Source organism: Fringilla coelebs, assembly GCF_963513975.1.
Source record: "Fringilla coelebs genome assembly, chromosome: 27".
NCBI classification, from domain to species: Eukaryota; Metazoa; Chordata; class Aves; order Passeriformes; family Fringillidae; genus Fringilla; species Fringilla coelebs.
Genome location: NC_140053.1, coordinates 1,153,852 through 1,169,864, shown reverse-complemented (window position 1 = coordinate 1,169,864; position 16,013 = coordinate 1,153,852). Strand labels below are relative to the sequence as shown.

General features: G+C 65.6%; 2 protein-coding genes across 2 annotated transcripts; one reads left to right on the top strand and one right to left on the bottom strand.

The window, feature by feature from the left end:
* Positions 1-3,275: 3,275 nt before the first annotated feature.
* DLX3 (distal-less homeobox 3) lies at positions 3,276-7,512 on the top strand (the record flags this gene model as incomplete). Its single annotated transcript, XM_084222400.1, has 3 exons — positions 3,276-3,594; positions 4,487-4,677; positions 7,189-7,512. 3 exons carry the CDS (start codon positions 3,276-3,278, stop codon positions 7,510-7,512), a joined length of 834 nt encoding a protein of 277 aa, XP_084078526.1.
* A 5,830-nt stretch (positions 7,513-13,342) lies between these two features.
* Positions 13,343-15,625, bottom strand: DLX4 (distal-less homeobox 4; the record flags this gene model as incomplete). The annotated part of the gene is made up of 3 exons (XM_084222401.1): positions 13,343-13,597; positions 14,318-14,511; positions 15,364-15,625. 3 exons carry the CDS (start codon positions 15,623-15,625, stop codon positions 13,343-13,345), a joined length of 711 nt encoding a protein of 236 aa, XP_084078527.1.
* Positions 15,626-16,013: the final 388 nt, after the last annotated feature.

Sequence of the window (16,013 nt, the reverse complement as noted above, 5' to 3'; positions counted from 1 at the left end):
TGAGACCCCCCCATGTCAGGAGATCACATCGGGACCCCGAGCGCGGCACTGTGCGTGGGACAGGGAGGGGACGCCGCGGTGGCCGTGGGGACACGGCAGCATCGCCGCTTCCCTGCCGGGGGTGGCGGCCGTGGCTGTCACCGTCCCGACCCCGGCAAAGGTCACCGGGAGCCACCGCGCCGCTCCCACCGTGCCGGGAAATCCGGCCTGGGGGGGCTGCAGGATGTCCTGTGTCCCCCGCCCCGTGTCCCCGCGCCCCTGGGCCGTGTCACCGGCACTGGAAAGAGTGACTGCAGCAGGGACACCGCGGGCAGCCGGGCCTGGCACAGGGACCTCCCTGTCCCCATCCCGCGTGGCCATCCCCTGTCCCAAATCCCTGTCTCGTGTCCCTTCTGTCCCCATCCTCTGTACTCATCCCGTGTCCCCATCCCTTGTCCCAAATCCCTGTCCCCATTCCTTGTCCCCAGTCCCCAAACCCTGTCCCCATCCGTGTCCCCTGTCCCTGTCCCCATCCCTGTCGCCATCCCTGTCCCCATCCGTGTCCCCTGTCCCTGTCCCCATCCCTGTCCCCATCCCTGTCCCCAATCCCTGTCCACCTCCCTGTCCCCACGCCAGGCCCGCCCCTCGCGCCCCCGGTGACACCGATGACGTCACCGCGCGGTGTCATTGCCCCCAAAGGCCACGAGGTGACGCCATTGACCCAAAGATGCTCGGAGGGGCTGGGAGTCTGTGGGGGGGGAGGTTTGGGGGCGATCGGGGACCCCCCAAGCCCAACCCCCTCGGCTGTGGCAGGGCCGGGGGACACGCGGGGACTCCCGGGGACACTGCCGGGCTCCTGGACCCCCCCCCAGCCTTTTGGGGGGACTTGGGGGGTCACAGAGGGGGCGTGGGGGGCACCCCCAGCCCTGTGGGGGGCACTTGGGGGGTCCTGACCGGACCCTGTGCCTCGCCCTGCCCGTGGCCCCCCCCCAGAGACCCCCGGGTGCCCCAGAACAGCGATGTCTGCCCCCCCCCAGTGCCCCAGCTCCCCTAAACTGCCCCCCCAGCCCCTCCCCACCCCGGAGCTCCCGGATTTGGGGTTCCACAGGTGCCAGCCCGGCCCGGCAGCCCCTGCAGCTCCAGAGCTCCCAGTGCCAGACTGGTCGGGGACTGGCCGGACCCGCTCCCCCTCCAGCCCGGCTCCCCCGCTGCCCTCCCCGGCCTCCAGTTCCACAACCGGCTTTTCCTGCCGCGGATGCCGCTCCCGGCGGGGCCCAGCCCTGGCGACAGCCCGGCTGGAGGGCGACAGCCAGGCTGGGGACCTGCGGATGGCCCAGCGGCTCCTGGGGACCCTGGGAACCTCCCAGGGAATCCCGACGCAGCTCGCAGGGCTGGGCTGGGCTGCTCCCAGACACTTCTGTCCCCTCGCAATGAATTCCTGGAATCCCCAGCCACAATTCCCACGTGGGAAGCGAGGCCGCGCTGTTCCCCCGGCTCTGGGGTAGCGCTTGGCCTCCTGCAGAGGCTCCTGCTCCCCTTGGGCATCCCTCCCTGCTCTCTTTATTTCTGCCGATCTGTTTCTATTAATTCCATTCCTTTCTCTTTCTGTTATTTCTATTTCTGTCATTTCCCTGTTCTCACTCTTTTTCCTATTCCTATTCCTATTCCTATTCCTATTCCTATTCCTATTCCTATTCCTATTCCTATTCCTATTCTTTCCTATTCCCACTTCTAATCCTATTCCTCCTCATATTCCCGTTCTTCCTATGCATTCTTATTCCCCTTCCTATTCCTTCCTATTCCCATTTATCCGTGCTCCTATTCTTATTCCTATTCCTATTTATCCCTATTCATATTCCTGTCCTATTAAAATTCCTATTCCCGTTCCTGTTCCCATTCCCATTTTCATTCCCATTTTCCTCTTCCCATTCTCTCTCCTTTCCTACTCCTGCTCCGTTCCTAATCCCCATTTTTCTCCCTCTTCACCCGCGGTACCGGGCCTCGAACCCTGGATCCCGGTGGTGCCGGGACTCGAACCCTGGATCCCGGCGGTGCCGGGACTCGAACCCGCGGTCCAACGGTTCCGGCGGTACCGGGACTCGAACCCGCGGTCCCCGTGGCTCGGTGCAGTTCCCGCCGTGGCCGCCAGGCGGAGCCGTTGCCCCGCGCCGCGGGACGGGCCGGGGGGGACCCGGGGGGCGCCGTGGGGACAAGGCTGGGGGGGGGGGGGGACGGACACACACACCACACACAGGGGACAGGAGGGGACACACGGGGGACAGGAGGGGACAGCCCCGCCGGGGTCACGGACCCAGCCCCCTCCCAGCCCCCCAGTTCCTGTCAGGGGAAGTCCCTGCCCGCAGGAGCAGAGACCCCTCCTCAAAAATAAAAGCCCCCCGGTGCCCCCCGAGCAGCCCGGCGGGTGGCCGGTGGGGGGGACCAGGCTTGGCCCGGGACCCCCGGCTGGGTCACGGTGCTGGGGGTCCTTGGAGCAGCAGAGGGGCCACGGCTCTGAGCGGGGGTGGGACAGGGGCACAGACCCCCGGGAATGTCCCCCCAAAATCAGGGCTTGTCACTGCCCCGAGGTGCTCCGAGCGCGGGGGAGCGTGGTAGGGTTGGGGATACGGGAGGCTCCTCTGGGGGGGCTCTGCCTGACGGGTGGTGTTGGACGGGGGGATGCTGCTGGGAGAAGGTGGAACAAGTCGGGGGGAGCCACGAACAAACCCCTAAAGCCCCCAGCTCCAAGCACAGATCCGACCCAGTCCCAAACCCCAAACCCCTCAACAAACACCCCCAAACACTCCTCCAAAAAATCCCCTCACAGCCCCAAAGTCGCCTTGTAAACAGTCCCGTCCTGCCCCCCACAGTGTCCCCTGTGTCCCCAGGACCCCCCTCCTGCAGACAGGACCCTGCACACTTTATTTATTCCCTCACCCTCCTTCACCCACTCTTTGTTGTTTCTTGAGAGACAGAAAGAAAAAAAAAAAAGAAAAAAAAAAAGAAGGGAAAGAGAGAGAGAGAAAAAAAAAAACCCACACAGGAGGAGGCAGGAGCCTATTTTGCCTCCCAGGCAATATTTCTGGAGCCAATCGGAATGCGCACCCACCCTGCCCTGCTCCCTAATTAAAGGCTTTAAGCAGGCGGCCGGGGCCGGAGGTTTGGGCACAGTCTCTCGGTGGCTCCTCGCGAAGCAGCCGCAGCGGCGGATCCCGCTCGGGGCGCTCCAGGCCGCGGCCGCCGCCAGGTTGGGGGGTCCCCGGCGCGGGCAGGCAGCTGCCCCCTCCCCGCCGCCCGCCATGAGCGGCTCTTTCGATAAGAAGCTCTCCAGCATCCTGACGGACCTCTCGGGCTCGCTGAGCTGCCATGCAGCCTCCAAGGACTCTCCCACCCTGCCGGAGTCCTCGGTCACCGACCTGGGCTACTACACGGGCCAGCACGACTACTACCCGGGCCAGTCGTACGGGCAGCCCGTGGGTCACTACCCCTACCCCCAGTTCAACCTCAACGGCATCGGCGCGGCCGGCACCTACTCGCCCAAATCCGAGTATTCCTACAGCCCCTCGTACCGCCAGTACGGGCACTTCAGGGAGCAGCAGCTCCCGGCGCAGGAGGCAGGTACGGACCGAGCGGGGGGACCGGGACCGTGCCCCCCGCGGGGCTCCGGAGGGGCCTGGGTGGGGTTTAACCCCCGGGATTTGTGGGGTTTTACACCCGGGATTTGTGGGGTTTAACCCCTGGGCTCTGTGGGGCTTTACCCCGGACTTTGTGGGGTTTAACCCCCGGGATTTGTGGGGTTTAACCCCCGGACTTTGTGGGGTTTTACCCCCGGAATTTGTGGGGTTTAACCCCCGGGCTCTGTGGGGTTTTACCCCAGCGCTTTGTGGGGTTTAACTCCCGGACTTTGTGGGGTTTTACCCCCGGGCTCTGTGGGGCTTTACCCCGGACTTTGTGGGGTTTTACCCCAGCGCTCTGTGGGGTTTTATCCCCGGGCTTTGTGGGGTTTAACCCCTGGGCTCTGAGAGTTTTAACCCCCCGATCTTTGTGGGGTTTAACCCCCGATCTTTGTGGGGTTTACCCCCGCGCTCTGTGGGGTTTTACACCCCGATCTTTGTGGGGTTTTTACCCTTTCGGCTGTCTCCGATTTTTGTGAGGTTTTACCTCTCGGGATGTCCCCAGTCTGTGGGGTTTTACCCCGCGGAGTGTCCCCAGGTTTTGTGGGGTTTTAAGCCCCCGGTCTTTGTGGGGTTTTACCCCTCCGGAGTGTCCCCGGTCTTTGTGGGGCTGTGCCGCTCCGGGTGTCCCCGCGCTGGGGACAGGGGGCCGTGGGGACGCAGCGGGACGGATCCGTGCTGGATGCAGAGTCCGGGACACGTCCCGCGAGTGTCCCAGAGGTTGTGACAGGGGACCCGAGCGGGGTGACAGCGAGCTGGGGACGGGGTGGCACCGAGCCGGGGACGGGATGTCTGCCCTGGGAGCCCTTCCCGCCTCACCCTACGCCCTCCCGCAGTGTCCGTGAAGGAGGAGCCGGAGCCCGAGGTGCGGATGGTCAACGGGAAGCCCAAGAAGATCCGCAAGCCCCGCACCATCTACTCCAGCTACCAGCTGGCCGCCCTGCAGCGCCGCTTCCAGAAGGCGCAGTACCTGGCGCTGCCCGAGCGCGCCGAGCTGGCCGCGCAGCTGGGGCTCACCCAGACCCAGGTGAGGCTGAGCCCCCTCCTCGACACCCCAAATCCCCCCCCACCCGCGGGAAGCAGAGGGGGAGCCGGAGCTGCCACCCCCCCACACACACCCCGTAAATCCTGGATTTGGGGTCGGTTCCCAGGGGGTGACAGGGATGGAGTTCTCCACTCGCTGGGAGTTGTGGGGACCCCGGGTGAGATGTTCCTGTTGGAGCAGATCCGAGGGAAAGGTGGAGAGGATGGAGGAGTGGAGAGAGGGGATCCCAGCCGTGCCCCACTCGGCAGTTTTGGGGTTTATCCCACTCCCTCTGGAGACCTTCCTGTGCCACGGGGTTTGGGGCTGGATCCTGCCCTGGCAGCCGGGACAGTCCCGGGTCACGGCACACCCGCTGTCCCAGGAATGTGGGACACGAGTCCCGGCCGAGCCGGGCTGCTCGGGATGGGGCTCCCGGGACACCCCATCCCCACAGCAGCTCCCGACCCCAAATCCTGCCGGAACAGGGACCCGAGGCTCCCTGCTCCTACCGCTCAGACTTCCCAAGGTTCCCCCTGGCCCTGGCTGCCCCATCCCGCTCGGTTTGTGCAGGGAGAAGGGATTTGGGGACCGGTTCCACGCCCGCTGTCCCCAGCGCTGGGGTGGCCCTGCAGGCTGGACTGGAAGAGCCGGGACGTGCGGGATGGGCTTCTCCTCCTCCTCCTCCCGCGGGCCGCCCGCGTTCGGGGCCAAACCCTCTTGGGGTTCTTGGGGTCCTGCCTGGCGCGGGGACAAATCGTCCCCTCGGCTCTGCGGGTGGGAGGGGAGCGCGCTGTCCCTGCTGTCCCCGCAGCCCGTGACTCCCCCGCGCCCCATCGCGGTGCCCTCCCTGCCTCGGGGCCGGCGCCGGCGCCCTTGTGCCGCCCTTGGCCTTCCTCCTCCTCCCTTGGGCGATGAAGCAATCGGGGACACTCGGCAAAGGGCTGACGGAGCGCGTCACCCGCTCCCAGAGGGACATCCTGTTTGGGTGACAAGCAGCGCCACCCCCGCCCCTCGCCCAGGGCCAAGGGCGTCCAGCGCCGCCTCGCCCAGCGCGGGGACGCTCCCGACGCCCGGCGTGTGGCGTGACGGGCTCCTCGTGACGCCCGTGTCCCCAGAGGGGTCTCTGTGACACCCGCTGTCACGTGGGTGCTGTCCCCAGAGCACGGGGTGGCCCTGTCCAGGGAGTGTCCACGGTGTGCCCATGCCTGTGGAGCGTCCGTGTCCCTGTCCGTGGGTGTCCCTGATGTGTCCATGGAGTGTCCCTGATGTGTCCATGGAGTGTCCACGGTGTGCCCATGTCCGTGGTGTGTCCCTGTCCCTGTCCATGGTGTGCCCACGTCCGTGGCGTGTCCCTGTCCCTGTCCCTGTCCATGGCGTGTCCCTGTCCCTGTCCCTGTCCGTGGTGCGTCCACGTCCGTGGCGTGTCCGTGCTCTCCACGACACCCACACCAAGGGTGACATCCCACGTGTCCCACGACACCCCTGTCCCGGGGAGTTTCCTGCCGTGCACTCTGCGGGGTCTCCACGATGTCCCTTCCCATGGTGCCTCATGTGTCACCTGCGTCCCTTGTCCCTTCCTACGTGCCAGAGTGTGTCTGGGGTCACTGTGACCCCCATGTCCCTACTGAGACCCCCCATGACCTGTGTCTCTGGGGTCACTGTGACCCCCATGTCCCTTCCCGTGTGTCTGGGGTCACTGTGACCCCCATGTCCCTTCCTGTGTCTCTGGGGTCACTGTGACCCCCATGTCCCTTCCTGTGTCTCTGGAGTCACTGACCCCCATGTCCCTTCCTGTGTCTCTGGAGTCACTGTGTCCCCCATGTCCCTTCCTGTGTCTCTGGGGTCACTGTGACCCCCATGTCCCTTCCCGTGTCTCTGAGGTCACTGTGACCTCCACGTCCCAGGCTGGTTCCAGTGCCCAGTGCAGTCCCCTGTGACCCCGATATCCCTTCCTGTATTTCTGGGCTGTCCCTGACCCCTCTGTCCGGTGTCCCTACCATCCAAACCACGCCATCCCTGTCCCCTCCCCTGTCCCCCATTCCTCCCATTCCTGTGCCTGCTCCTGACCCTTTTCCCTGTCCCTGTCCCACCCTCCTGCTCCCTCCCTGGCTCTCTGACCCTTTTCCCTGTCCCATCTCTCCCTCCCTGGCTCTCTGACCCTTTTCCCTGTCCCCATCCCACCCTCCTGCTCCCTCCCTGGCTCTCTGACCCTTTTCCCTGTCCCATCTCTCCCTCCCTGGCTCTCTGACCCTTTTCCTTGTCCCCATCCCACCCTCCTGCTCCCTCCCTGGCTCTCTGACCCTTTTCCCTGTCCCATCTCTCCTTCCCTGGCTCTCTGACCCTTTTCCTTGTCCCCATCCCACCTTCTCTCTCCCTTCCCAGCCCCCTGACCCTTTTCCCTGTCCCCATCCCACCCTCCTGCTCCCTCCCTGGCCCTCTGACCCTTTTCCCTGTCCCCATCCCACCTTCTCTCTCCCTTCCCGGCTCTCTGACCCTTTCCCCTCCTCCCCCCAGGTGAAGATCTGGTTCCAGAACCGGCGCTCCAAGTTCAAGAAGCTCTACAAGAACGGCGAGGTGCCTCTGGAGCACAGCCCCAACAACAGCGACTCCATGGCCTGCAACTCGCCGCCGTCGCCGGTGTGGGACAGTCCCGGCGCCGCCCGGACCCCGCTGCCGCAGCCGCTGCCCTACAGCTCCTCTCCGGGTTTCCTGGAGGAGCACAACCCCTGGTACCACCCCCAGAGCCTCGGCGGCCCCCACGGACCCCCTCAAGCGCAGGCGGCCCCCCCGATGCACCACCCGTCCCCCGGGCCCCCCAGCACGGGCGCCGTGTACTGACGGGACCACGGCGGGCTCAGAGACGCTGCACAACTCCTTGGCCTCCTTTTTTTGCCCCCTGCAACCGCCCCGGTTTGGTTTTGTCTCTTGATTTTATTTTTACCCCTAAAAAAACCCCAAAAACAACAGCAACAAACCAAAGGAAAGGAACCCCCCCCGACCCCGCACCCCTAGAAATCCTCACCCCGCTCATCTCAGGAACCAGAGGACTGCAAAGGCTGCGGGAAAAGCTGGAAAAATCCTGCCGAACTTTTGAATTTCCGAATTTTTCCATCACCCTCCTCTCCCCCCCGCCTCGGAGATCCTCACCCCAACCCTCGCCGGAGCTTTGCCTGTCTGGGTGACCCCGCTGAGTGACCCCGGAGGAGCCGTGTCACCACTATCGCGACAGCGGAGGGGGAGGTGCTTGGCCCTGCCTCCGGAATCAGGGGCGGTTTTGGGGGTCACGGACCACCCCCCCCCCCACCACGGGACCCTCACCCCGGCCGGAATCACCCGGGACCATGCTGAGACCAGAAGTTGGTGATTTAAAATGAAATAAAAAATCGGGTGTAAGGGGGGTGGGGGGTGTGGGGAGGGAAATATTTTAATATTTAAGCAGTTCAGGAATGGTTTTAAGTTATTGTTCGAGGAGAAAAACTCGTGTTCATCTCCGTTTTCTGGCTGTGCCTCCAGCTGTGGGTAAAGGAACGGCGAAAATGCCTCTTTTTTAAGGAAATCGACGACTTATTTTAAAGGGAAAAAAAAAATAACCGAGCTCTTTCCTATTTTTTAAGAGAATAACGCTATTTTTTTAAGCAGAAAGTGCCGTTTTAAGGAGTGTTCATAGTGTTGTACAGTCCCGGGGATTTATTTATGTTGCCTTCTATAAATAGGGGTGTTTTGGGGGGAAAAAAAAAGGGAGTGTACATAAGGTTCGTTTGTATAAAGTTGTTCCAAACCAAACTGGTTTCGGTCTGGTTTCTTTTTTTTTTTTTTTCTATAATTTTTCTTTTTTTCCTAAGGAAAATCCCCCCCCGGTTGATGGGAACCCCCTCGGGTGTCCCTGAGTGTCCTTTGCTCCTTCCCCAGGGACCCAAAGCCGGGCTGGAAATGTTCATTAATAAAAACTCTGAATTTAAAGCTCCAAATTCCACTTTCTCCCCGGTTTCAGGAGGTTTTTGGGGAGCAGGGTTTGGGGTTTTTCCACCTCGGGAAATGTGGATTTAAACCCCATTTTCGGGGGGACAGCTGGGCACGGGTGGTGTTCTACCCCAAACCCCACCTCGTCCCGCTGAGAGGGAATTTGGGGCAGGAAAAGGAAATTTTTTCCGGTTTTCAGAGCGTTCCCAGAGCGGCCGCGGGATCCCGGCGCTTCCCTCCCGCTGCTCCCACTGGTCCCAGTGAGCTCCCAGCCCTGCAGACTGGGAGCGCGCCCGCGCTGCCCCCGTGTCCCTTTTGGGGACAACGAGGTGGCGCCGGGACAATCCCCCCCAAAATCCCAAAATCCCAAATTCCCGTGGGATCCCCGCAGCGCTGCGGGCTTGGGGCGCTCCCGTGACCCCAAGAGCCCCAGCGGGGTGTCCAGGGCTGTGGTGGCCCTGTCCTGCTGTCCCCGCTGTCCCCCTCGCCGTGTCAGGGCTGTGGGGTCCCCATCACCCCCCAGCGCTGTCCCCATCACCCCCGATGGCCGCGGGGACCCCAAACCCCGCTCGGTTCCCCTGAGGAGGCTCCAGCGCCACAGCTCGGGACGCTCCCGGCTCTCGGTGTCCCCAGACGCGTCCCCAGACGTGTCCCCACGGTCCCCGTTCCCAAACCCCGCAGGACACGCGCCCACCTCGCCCCCAAATCCCCCCACAAGCCGCAGCCCCAAATCCCCGTTCCCGGTCCCGCGGGAGGAGGAGGAACCGGAGCCGGGAGCTCCAACCGGGAGCCGGCGCTGGGGAGGTTTCGGTTTAGTTTTTATTTATTCCTTTTCTAAAATCTAATTTTTTTTTTTTTTCATTTAGAGGAGGGAATAAAAAAAAGAAAAAAAACCCCAGGAAGGCGGCGGGTTACATATCCAGGGATTATGTAAATCCCGGGTGCCGCGCTGCCCACGGCCGGGCGCGAACGCCGCTCCCAGCGCTGCCTGCGCATCGCGCTGTCCCGGGAACGCACGGGACAAACCGGGGGGGGGGCGGGACAGACCTGGGGGGATCCGGGACAAACCTGGGGGGATCTGAGACAAGCCTGGGGGGGCTCGGGACAAACCTGGGGGGCTCCGGGAGAAATCTGGGGGGCTCCGGGACAGACCTGGGGGGATCTGGGACAAACCTGGGGGGCTCCGGGACAAACCTGGGGGGATCTGGGACAAACCTGGGGGGCTCCTGGACAAGCCTCGGTGCCCCCAGCTCCTCCCGCAGCTGTCCCAGCCCAGCCGCGGGAGAACGGCCCAGGAGCCCCCAAAAAGCGGCTGCGGGACCCCGAGACCCCCCGGGTCAGGCTCGGTGTCCCAGCACACTCCCGGAATGGGAACGGGAACGGGAACAGGAATGGGAACGGGAATGGGAATGGGGATGGGGAATGGGAACGGGGATGGGGAATGGGGATGGGAATGGGGATGGGAATGGGAATGGGAATGGGAATGAGAATGGGGATGGGAATGGGGATGGGAATGGGAATGGGAATGGGAATGGGAATGGGAATGGGGAACGGGAATGGGGATGGGAACAGGAATGGGAACGGGGATGGGAACGGGGAATGGGAGCAGGGTCCCCACAGGGTTGGGGACATCCCCCCACTGTCCCCAGCATCCCTGTCCTGTCCTGTCCTGTCCTGGCACAGGCACATAACGACCTCCCCTGGCCATCCCAGTTATCCCAGTTATCCCAGTTGTCCCTGGGGGCACCGGGCACAGCCCCGGGTTGGCAGGACCGGGCTCCCGTGGGTCCCAGCGTGGGGGTGGCAGTGACAGGGGTGGCAGTGACAGGGGTGGCAGTGACAGGGGTGGCAGTGCCGGGGGTGGCAGTGACAGGTGTGACAATGCTGGGGGTGGCAGTGCCGGGGGTGGCAGTGCCAGGGGTGGCAGTGCCCCGTCCCCGCTGTCCCCCCGGGCCCAGCAGAGCCCTCCCAGCGCGCACTCGGCTCCTGCCCCGTTGCGACACCTGCAGCCCTTGCGTCACCCGGTGCCAGCCCCGGGAGCGGGGGCAGCGCCCGCCCACGGCCCGGCCCGGCAGCCGCAGCCCTGCAGCCGGGCCCGGCCCAGCCTCGGCTCCCCCGGAGCCCCGCCGGAGCCACGGCCCCGCCAGCCGGGGCTCCGGGAGGGCCCCGCAGTGGGGACAGCGCCGTCCCCTCGGGGGCTCTGTCCCCATCACCCCGGGGATGTCCTGCTGGGCACACGCAGGTGACACCGCGGCGCAAAGCCACCCCCTTCCCTAAATCCTCACTGGGGAGGGTGGGCTCCATCCTCCGGGAAAATCCCACTGGGAGCATCACCCGCCACGGCTGGCCATGGAGCCCGGGCAGGCCCGGCCCCTGGGGACAGCTGGGGACAGCTGGGGACAGCTGGGGACACCCATCCCGTGGGATCAGCTCCCCAGGGACACTCGGGGACACCCATCCCGTGGGATCAGCACCCTGGGGATACCCGGGGACACCTGGGGACACCCATCCCGTGGGATCAGCACCCTGGGGATACCCGGGGACACCTGGGGACACCCACCCCGTGGGATCAGCACCCTGGGGACACCTGGGGACACCCACCCCGTGGGATCAGCACCCTGGGGACACCCGGGGACACCCGGGGGACACCCATCCCGTGGGATCAGCTCCCTGGGGACACCCGGGGACACCCATCCCGTGGGATCAGCACCCCAGAGCCCTCGGCCGAGGGACTGGAGCTCCCAGGGTGGCCGGGAATGGGGACAGGGGTGTCCCCAGTGCCACCAGCCCCGGACAGGCTCCGATGTCTACCCCAGCCCCCATCCCTGCCCTCGATCCCGACCCCTCAGGGGGGATCCGGGGATAATCCCGGCCCTGAAGGTGCAAAAAGGCGCAAAACCAGAGCAGGTCCTGGAAGGGGGCGGGAAGGGGCCCTTTGGGGCAGGGGAGCAGGGAGGGGGAATATCAGGAGCGAGGATCATGGAGTGGGAATATTGGGGGCCATGGAGTGGGAATATTGGGAAACAGGATCATGAAATGGGAATATGAGGAACCAGGATCATGGAGTGGGAATATCGGGGGCCAGGACCACGGGATGGGAATATGGGGGTCAGGATGACAGAGTGGGAATATCGGGAAACAGGATCATGAAATGGGAATATGAGGAACCAGGATCTCAGGATGAGAATATCGGGAAACATGATAATGGGGTGGGAATATCAGGAACCAGGATCACAGGGTGGGAATATTGGGAAACAGGATCATGAAATGGGAATATCAGGAACCAGGATCATGGAGTGGGAATATGGGGGTCAGGATCATGGAGGGAGAATATTGGGGGCCAGGATCATGGAGTGGGAATACTGGGGGCCATGGAGTGGGAATATCAGGAGCCAGGATCATGGAGTGGGAATATTGGGAAACAGGATCATGAAATGGGAATATCAGGAACCAGGATCACGGGATGGGAATATCGGGGGCAAGGATCACAGGATGAGAGTATCAGGAAACAGGATCATGAAATGGGAATATCAGGAGCCAGGATCATGGAGTGGGAATATTGGAAAACAAGACCACGGGATGGGAATATGAGGAACCAGGATCACAGAATGGGAATATCGGGGGGCAGGATCACAGAATGGGAATATCAGGAGCCAGGATCACGGGGTGGGAATATCGAGAAACAGGATCATGAAATGGGAATATCAGGAGCCAGGATCACAGAATGGGAATATCGGGGGCCAGGATGGTGGGATGTTCGTGCCAGGGGGGCAGGAGCTGCTGCCCCTCAGCCGGGGCAGCCCCAGTGGGGTCTGGCCCCACAGCAGGGCACAAACACGGAGCAGGGTTGGGAAAAAGGGGAAATAACGACACGGAAAGGAAGGGAAATGACAAGGATGTATTTTCCAGCCGGGCTCTGGCCTCTGGAAGCACAAAGCCCAGCCCGCAGAGGGAAATCCCCCCCTGCTCCCAAACACCCTCCTCGCTCCCAGGGCTGGGGGTCTGTGGGGGCACCGGGCAGCGACCCGGGCTCAGCTGGGTCCCCCTGCCCTCCCACTGCCACCCCTGCTGGGGACACAGCTCTGACAGCTCCGAACTGCCCCGAGATCCCTGCGGGAGGGGCCGGGAGCGCCTAGTGAGCCCCGGCCCCACAGTTCCTGTAACTGGGCCCCATTTTGGGCAGATGTTGGGGGGGGGACACAGCCCCAGCCCCCGGCCCTGCACCCCCAGGGACGGGGAGAGCCCGAGGCTCTGGATGGAAGCGTCTCCCCCAAAGCAGGGGCACCCCAAAGTGCAGAGGAGCAGAACCGACTGATGTTCAGCCTGTTTATAAACGGGGGCACCACCAAAAACCCACAGAATTTATAAATAAAGCCAGGCCGGGGCCCCTCCTGGGGTCCCCCTGCCCCCTGTCCGTGATTGGGGGGGACCCTGGGCCGAGTCCTGTCCCACTGGGATGGCGCACAGGGCGCGGGGTCACAGCAGAGGGTGACAGAGCAGGACACCCCCGGGCTCCTGCCGATCCTTGTCACCTTCTTCCTCCTCTTCTTCCTCCTCTTCCGTTCGCTGGGTTCCCCCAGCACTTCGCTGGGCTCCCAGCCCCCCGGGGGGGCGGCGGCAGAGCGTCCCCCCCAGTGTCTCCCGGTGTCCCTCGGTGTCCCTCGGTGTCCCTCCGGATGCGGCGGCGGCGCTGGAGCGGCGGCAAGTGTCACATCATGGGGGCCCTGGGGATGGCGTCCTGCGGGTGGGGCTGGTACCAGGCTCCGAAGCTGTTGATGTAGCCCCCGGGGGGCAGCGGAGGACCCTTGCCCGGCCCGGGGAGGTCCCAGAGCGGGGGGAGGCCGGGGGAACAGGGGGACAGGGCGGGGACGCTGTGCGGGGTCTGCTCCCCCTCGGGGGCACCCGGGCCCTGCTTCATGATCTTCTTGTACTTGGAGCGCTTGTTCTGGAACCAGATCTTCACCTGGGGGCAGAGAGAGGGGGGTTAGGGGGCAGCAAGAGGCCAACACGCCCTAAACCCCCCCCCTTTAACCATTTCAGGCCTCCTTGACCCCATTCCTGCGGGGGTCTGGGGCACCAAGCGGGCTGGGAGCCCAACCCTTCACAAGGAACCTCAGCGGGGGGAGGGAGATTGTGGGGAGAGGCCCCGGGAGCCCGGAGAGCGAGGCCGAGTCCCCGGGAGTGTCCCCAGGTCCCCCCGCCCGTGCCAGCCCCGCCGGGAGCCGGTGCCGGGGCTGGGCCGGGCCCTGCTCATTCCTCCCCGCGGTCCCCCCCGCGTTGCCGGCAGGTTCTCACTTGTCTCCTCTTCCCCGGCTTTATGAGCTCGCTTCGCCCCTGGCTCCGGGGCTGCACCGCTGCCGCCTGCCTGTCTCTCCCCATCGCCTTCAAAAACCCACTCGCCCCGTCCCGCGGCCCGGGGCCGCCCAGCGCCGGGCACGGCCGGGCCGCCAGCCAGGCTCCGGGGCTGGGAAAGTCCCGCTGCCGCTGGGAGGTGCGGGCAGGGGCGCCCCAAACCCGAGCCCTGCGGGCCCACCGGCGCCAGCTCCCCCGCCGCGGCACGGCTCGGCTCGGCTCGCTTCCAGCCGGGCACGGCGCGCAGCCGGAGCCGGCCCGGTGGGCGCACGGCGCGTCCCGGTGGCCCCGCGGCGGTACCGGGCCGGGTGGTACCGGGTCTGGGCCGTACCTGGGTCTGGGTGAGCCCCAGCTGCGCCGCCAGCTCGGCGCGCTCGGGCAGCGCCAGGTACTGCGTCTGCTGGAAGCGCTGGTTCAGCGCCTGCAGCTGCAGGCTCGAGTAGATGGTCCGGGGCTTCCGCAGCTTCTTGCCCTTCCCGCCGAGCCGCAGCTCCCCGTTGGACACGGCCGGCGGCTTCTCGGCCTCTGCGGGGACGGGGAGAGCAGCCACGGTCCGTCAGACGCACCGAGGGGCTAAAAAACCGCTCAAAACCACCCCAAAACCGCCCCAAACCACCCCAAACCAACCCAAACCACCCCAAAACATCCCAAACCATCCCAAACCACCCCAAAACACCCCAAACCACCCCAAATCATCTGTGTCTGTGGAAGGGAGGGGGGATAATTGGGGGGGGCTGCTCTTCTCTGGTGTTTAAACCTCGGGGAAAGCACAAGGAGAGGAGGAGGAAGGGAAGGATGGGAGCGCTCAGCCAACGCCACCGTCCGCGTCCAGCGGCACGTGGGACGGCTCAGGCCTCGGCCTGCACCCGGTTGGGGGGCCTGGCGGGACACCCCGGGGGTGGAGGGGCACCGGGATGGACCCCCCTGGCCCCGGGGAGCCACCGGGGGTCCCTGGCGCAGCAGCAGCCGCCTGGTGTCACCCAGAGCTGCTTCCTGTCACCCTGGCAGCGCGGCCGGGGCAGGGCTCAGCGGGCTCGGGACCCCCGGGGCAGCCCCGGGGCTCAGGGGACGGGCTGGGGGTCCCGGGGGGCGCCTGGGGGTCTCAGCTGGGAGGGTACCGGATTGTAGGGGCTGATGCTCCCCGTGCCGCTGCTCCTCGAAGCCACCCACGTGTCCCCTGCGGCTCGGGGCGCTCTGGGAGCGGGGGGACACCACCCCGAGCCCCCCGGCTGTCCCCCAGGACCCCGCAGCGAGCCCAGCCCCGCCGCTGCCCCCGGAGCGCTTCCGACGGCTCCGTCGCGGCTCTCCCGGCGCAGCCCCGGCTCTCCCGGCCCGAGGGTGCCCGGGGCGGGTGCGCGCCCCCCGCGCCCCCCTTACCTGTGTCCTGCAGCCTGGCCCCGGGGGCCGGGGCGTGCGGGGCGCCGGGGGGCGGGTAGGGCAGGTAGGGACCCCCGTGGGGCGGCGGGGGGGCCCCGCCGGGGTACGGGAAGGGCCCGGGTCGGCCGTAGGAGGAGAAGGGCGGGGGGTCGTGCTGGGGGTGGCCGTGCAGGGGGTAGTGCTGGGGGGGGCCGAGCTCCAGGAACGCGGCTTTGGAGGGGTCGGAGCCCAGCAGGGTCTCGGCTACCGAGCTCATGGTCATGGTCCGGCCGGGCCGGGCCGGGCAGTGCCCGCAGCCCCCGCGGCAGAGCCGAGCTGAGCCGAGCCGAGCCGAGCCGAGCCGAGCCGAGCCGAGCCGAGCCGAGCCGAGCCGAGCCGAGCCGAGCCGAGCCGAGCCGAGCCTAACCCCCGCCGCCCCCCGACGGCTCCGGCTGCCGCGGCCCCGGGGATGCCCTGAACGCCCCGCCCCGCCCCGCCCCCGCAGTGACGTCACGCCCTGGGGCACCCCCTTCACCCCGTGCCCACCCCCCTTCGTGTGTGGGACCCCCTTCGAGGCCACCCCTCCCCCCGTGCCGCCGTGGCCCCTCCCGGAGCTGGGGGACACCCCGACCTCCCCTGGTGTCCTGGCGGTGTCCCCTGGGGATGGGGGT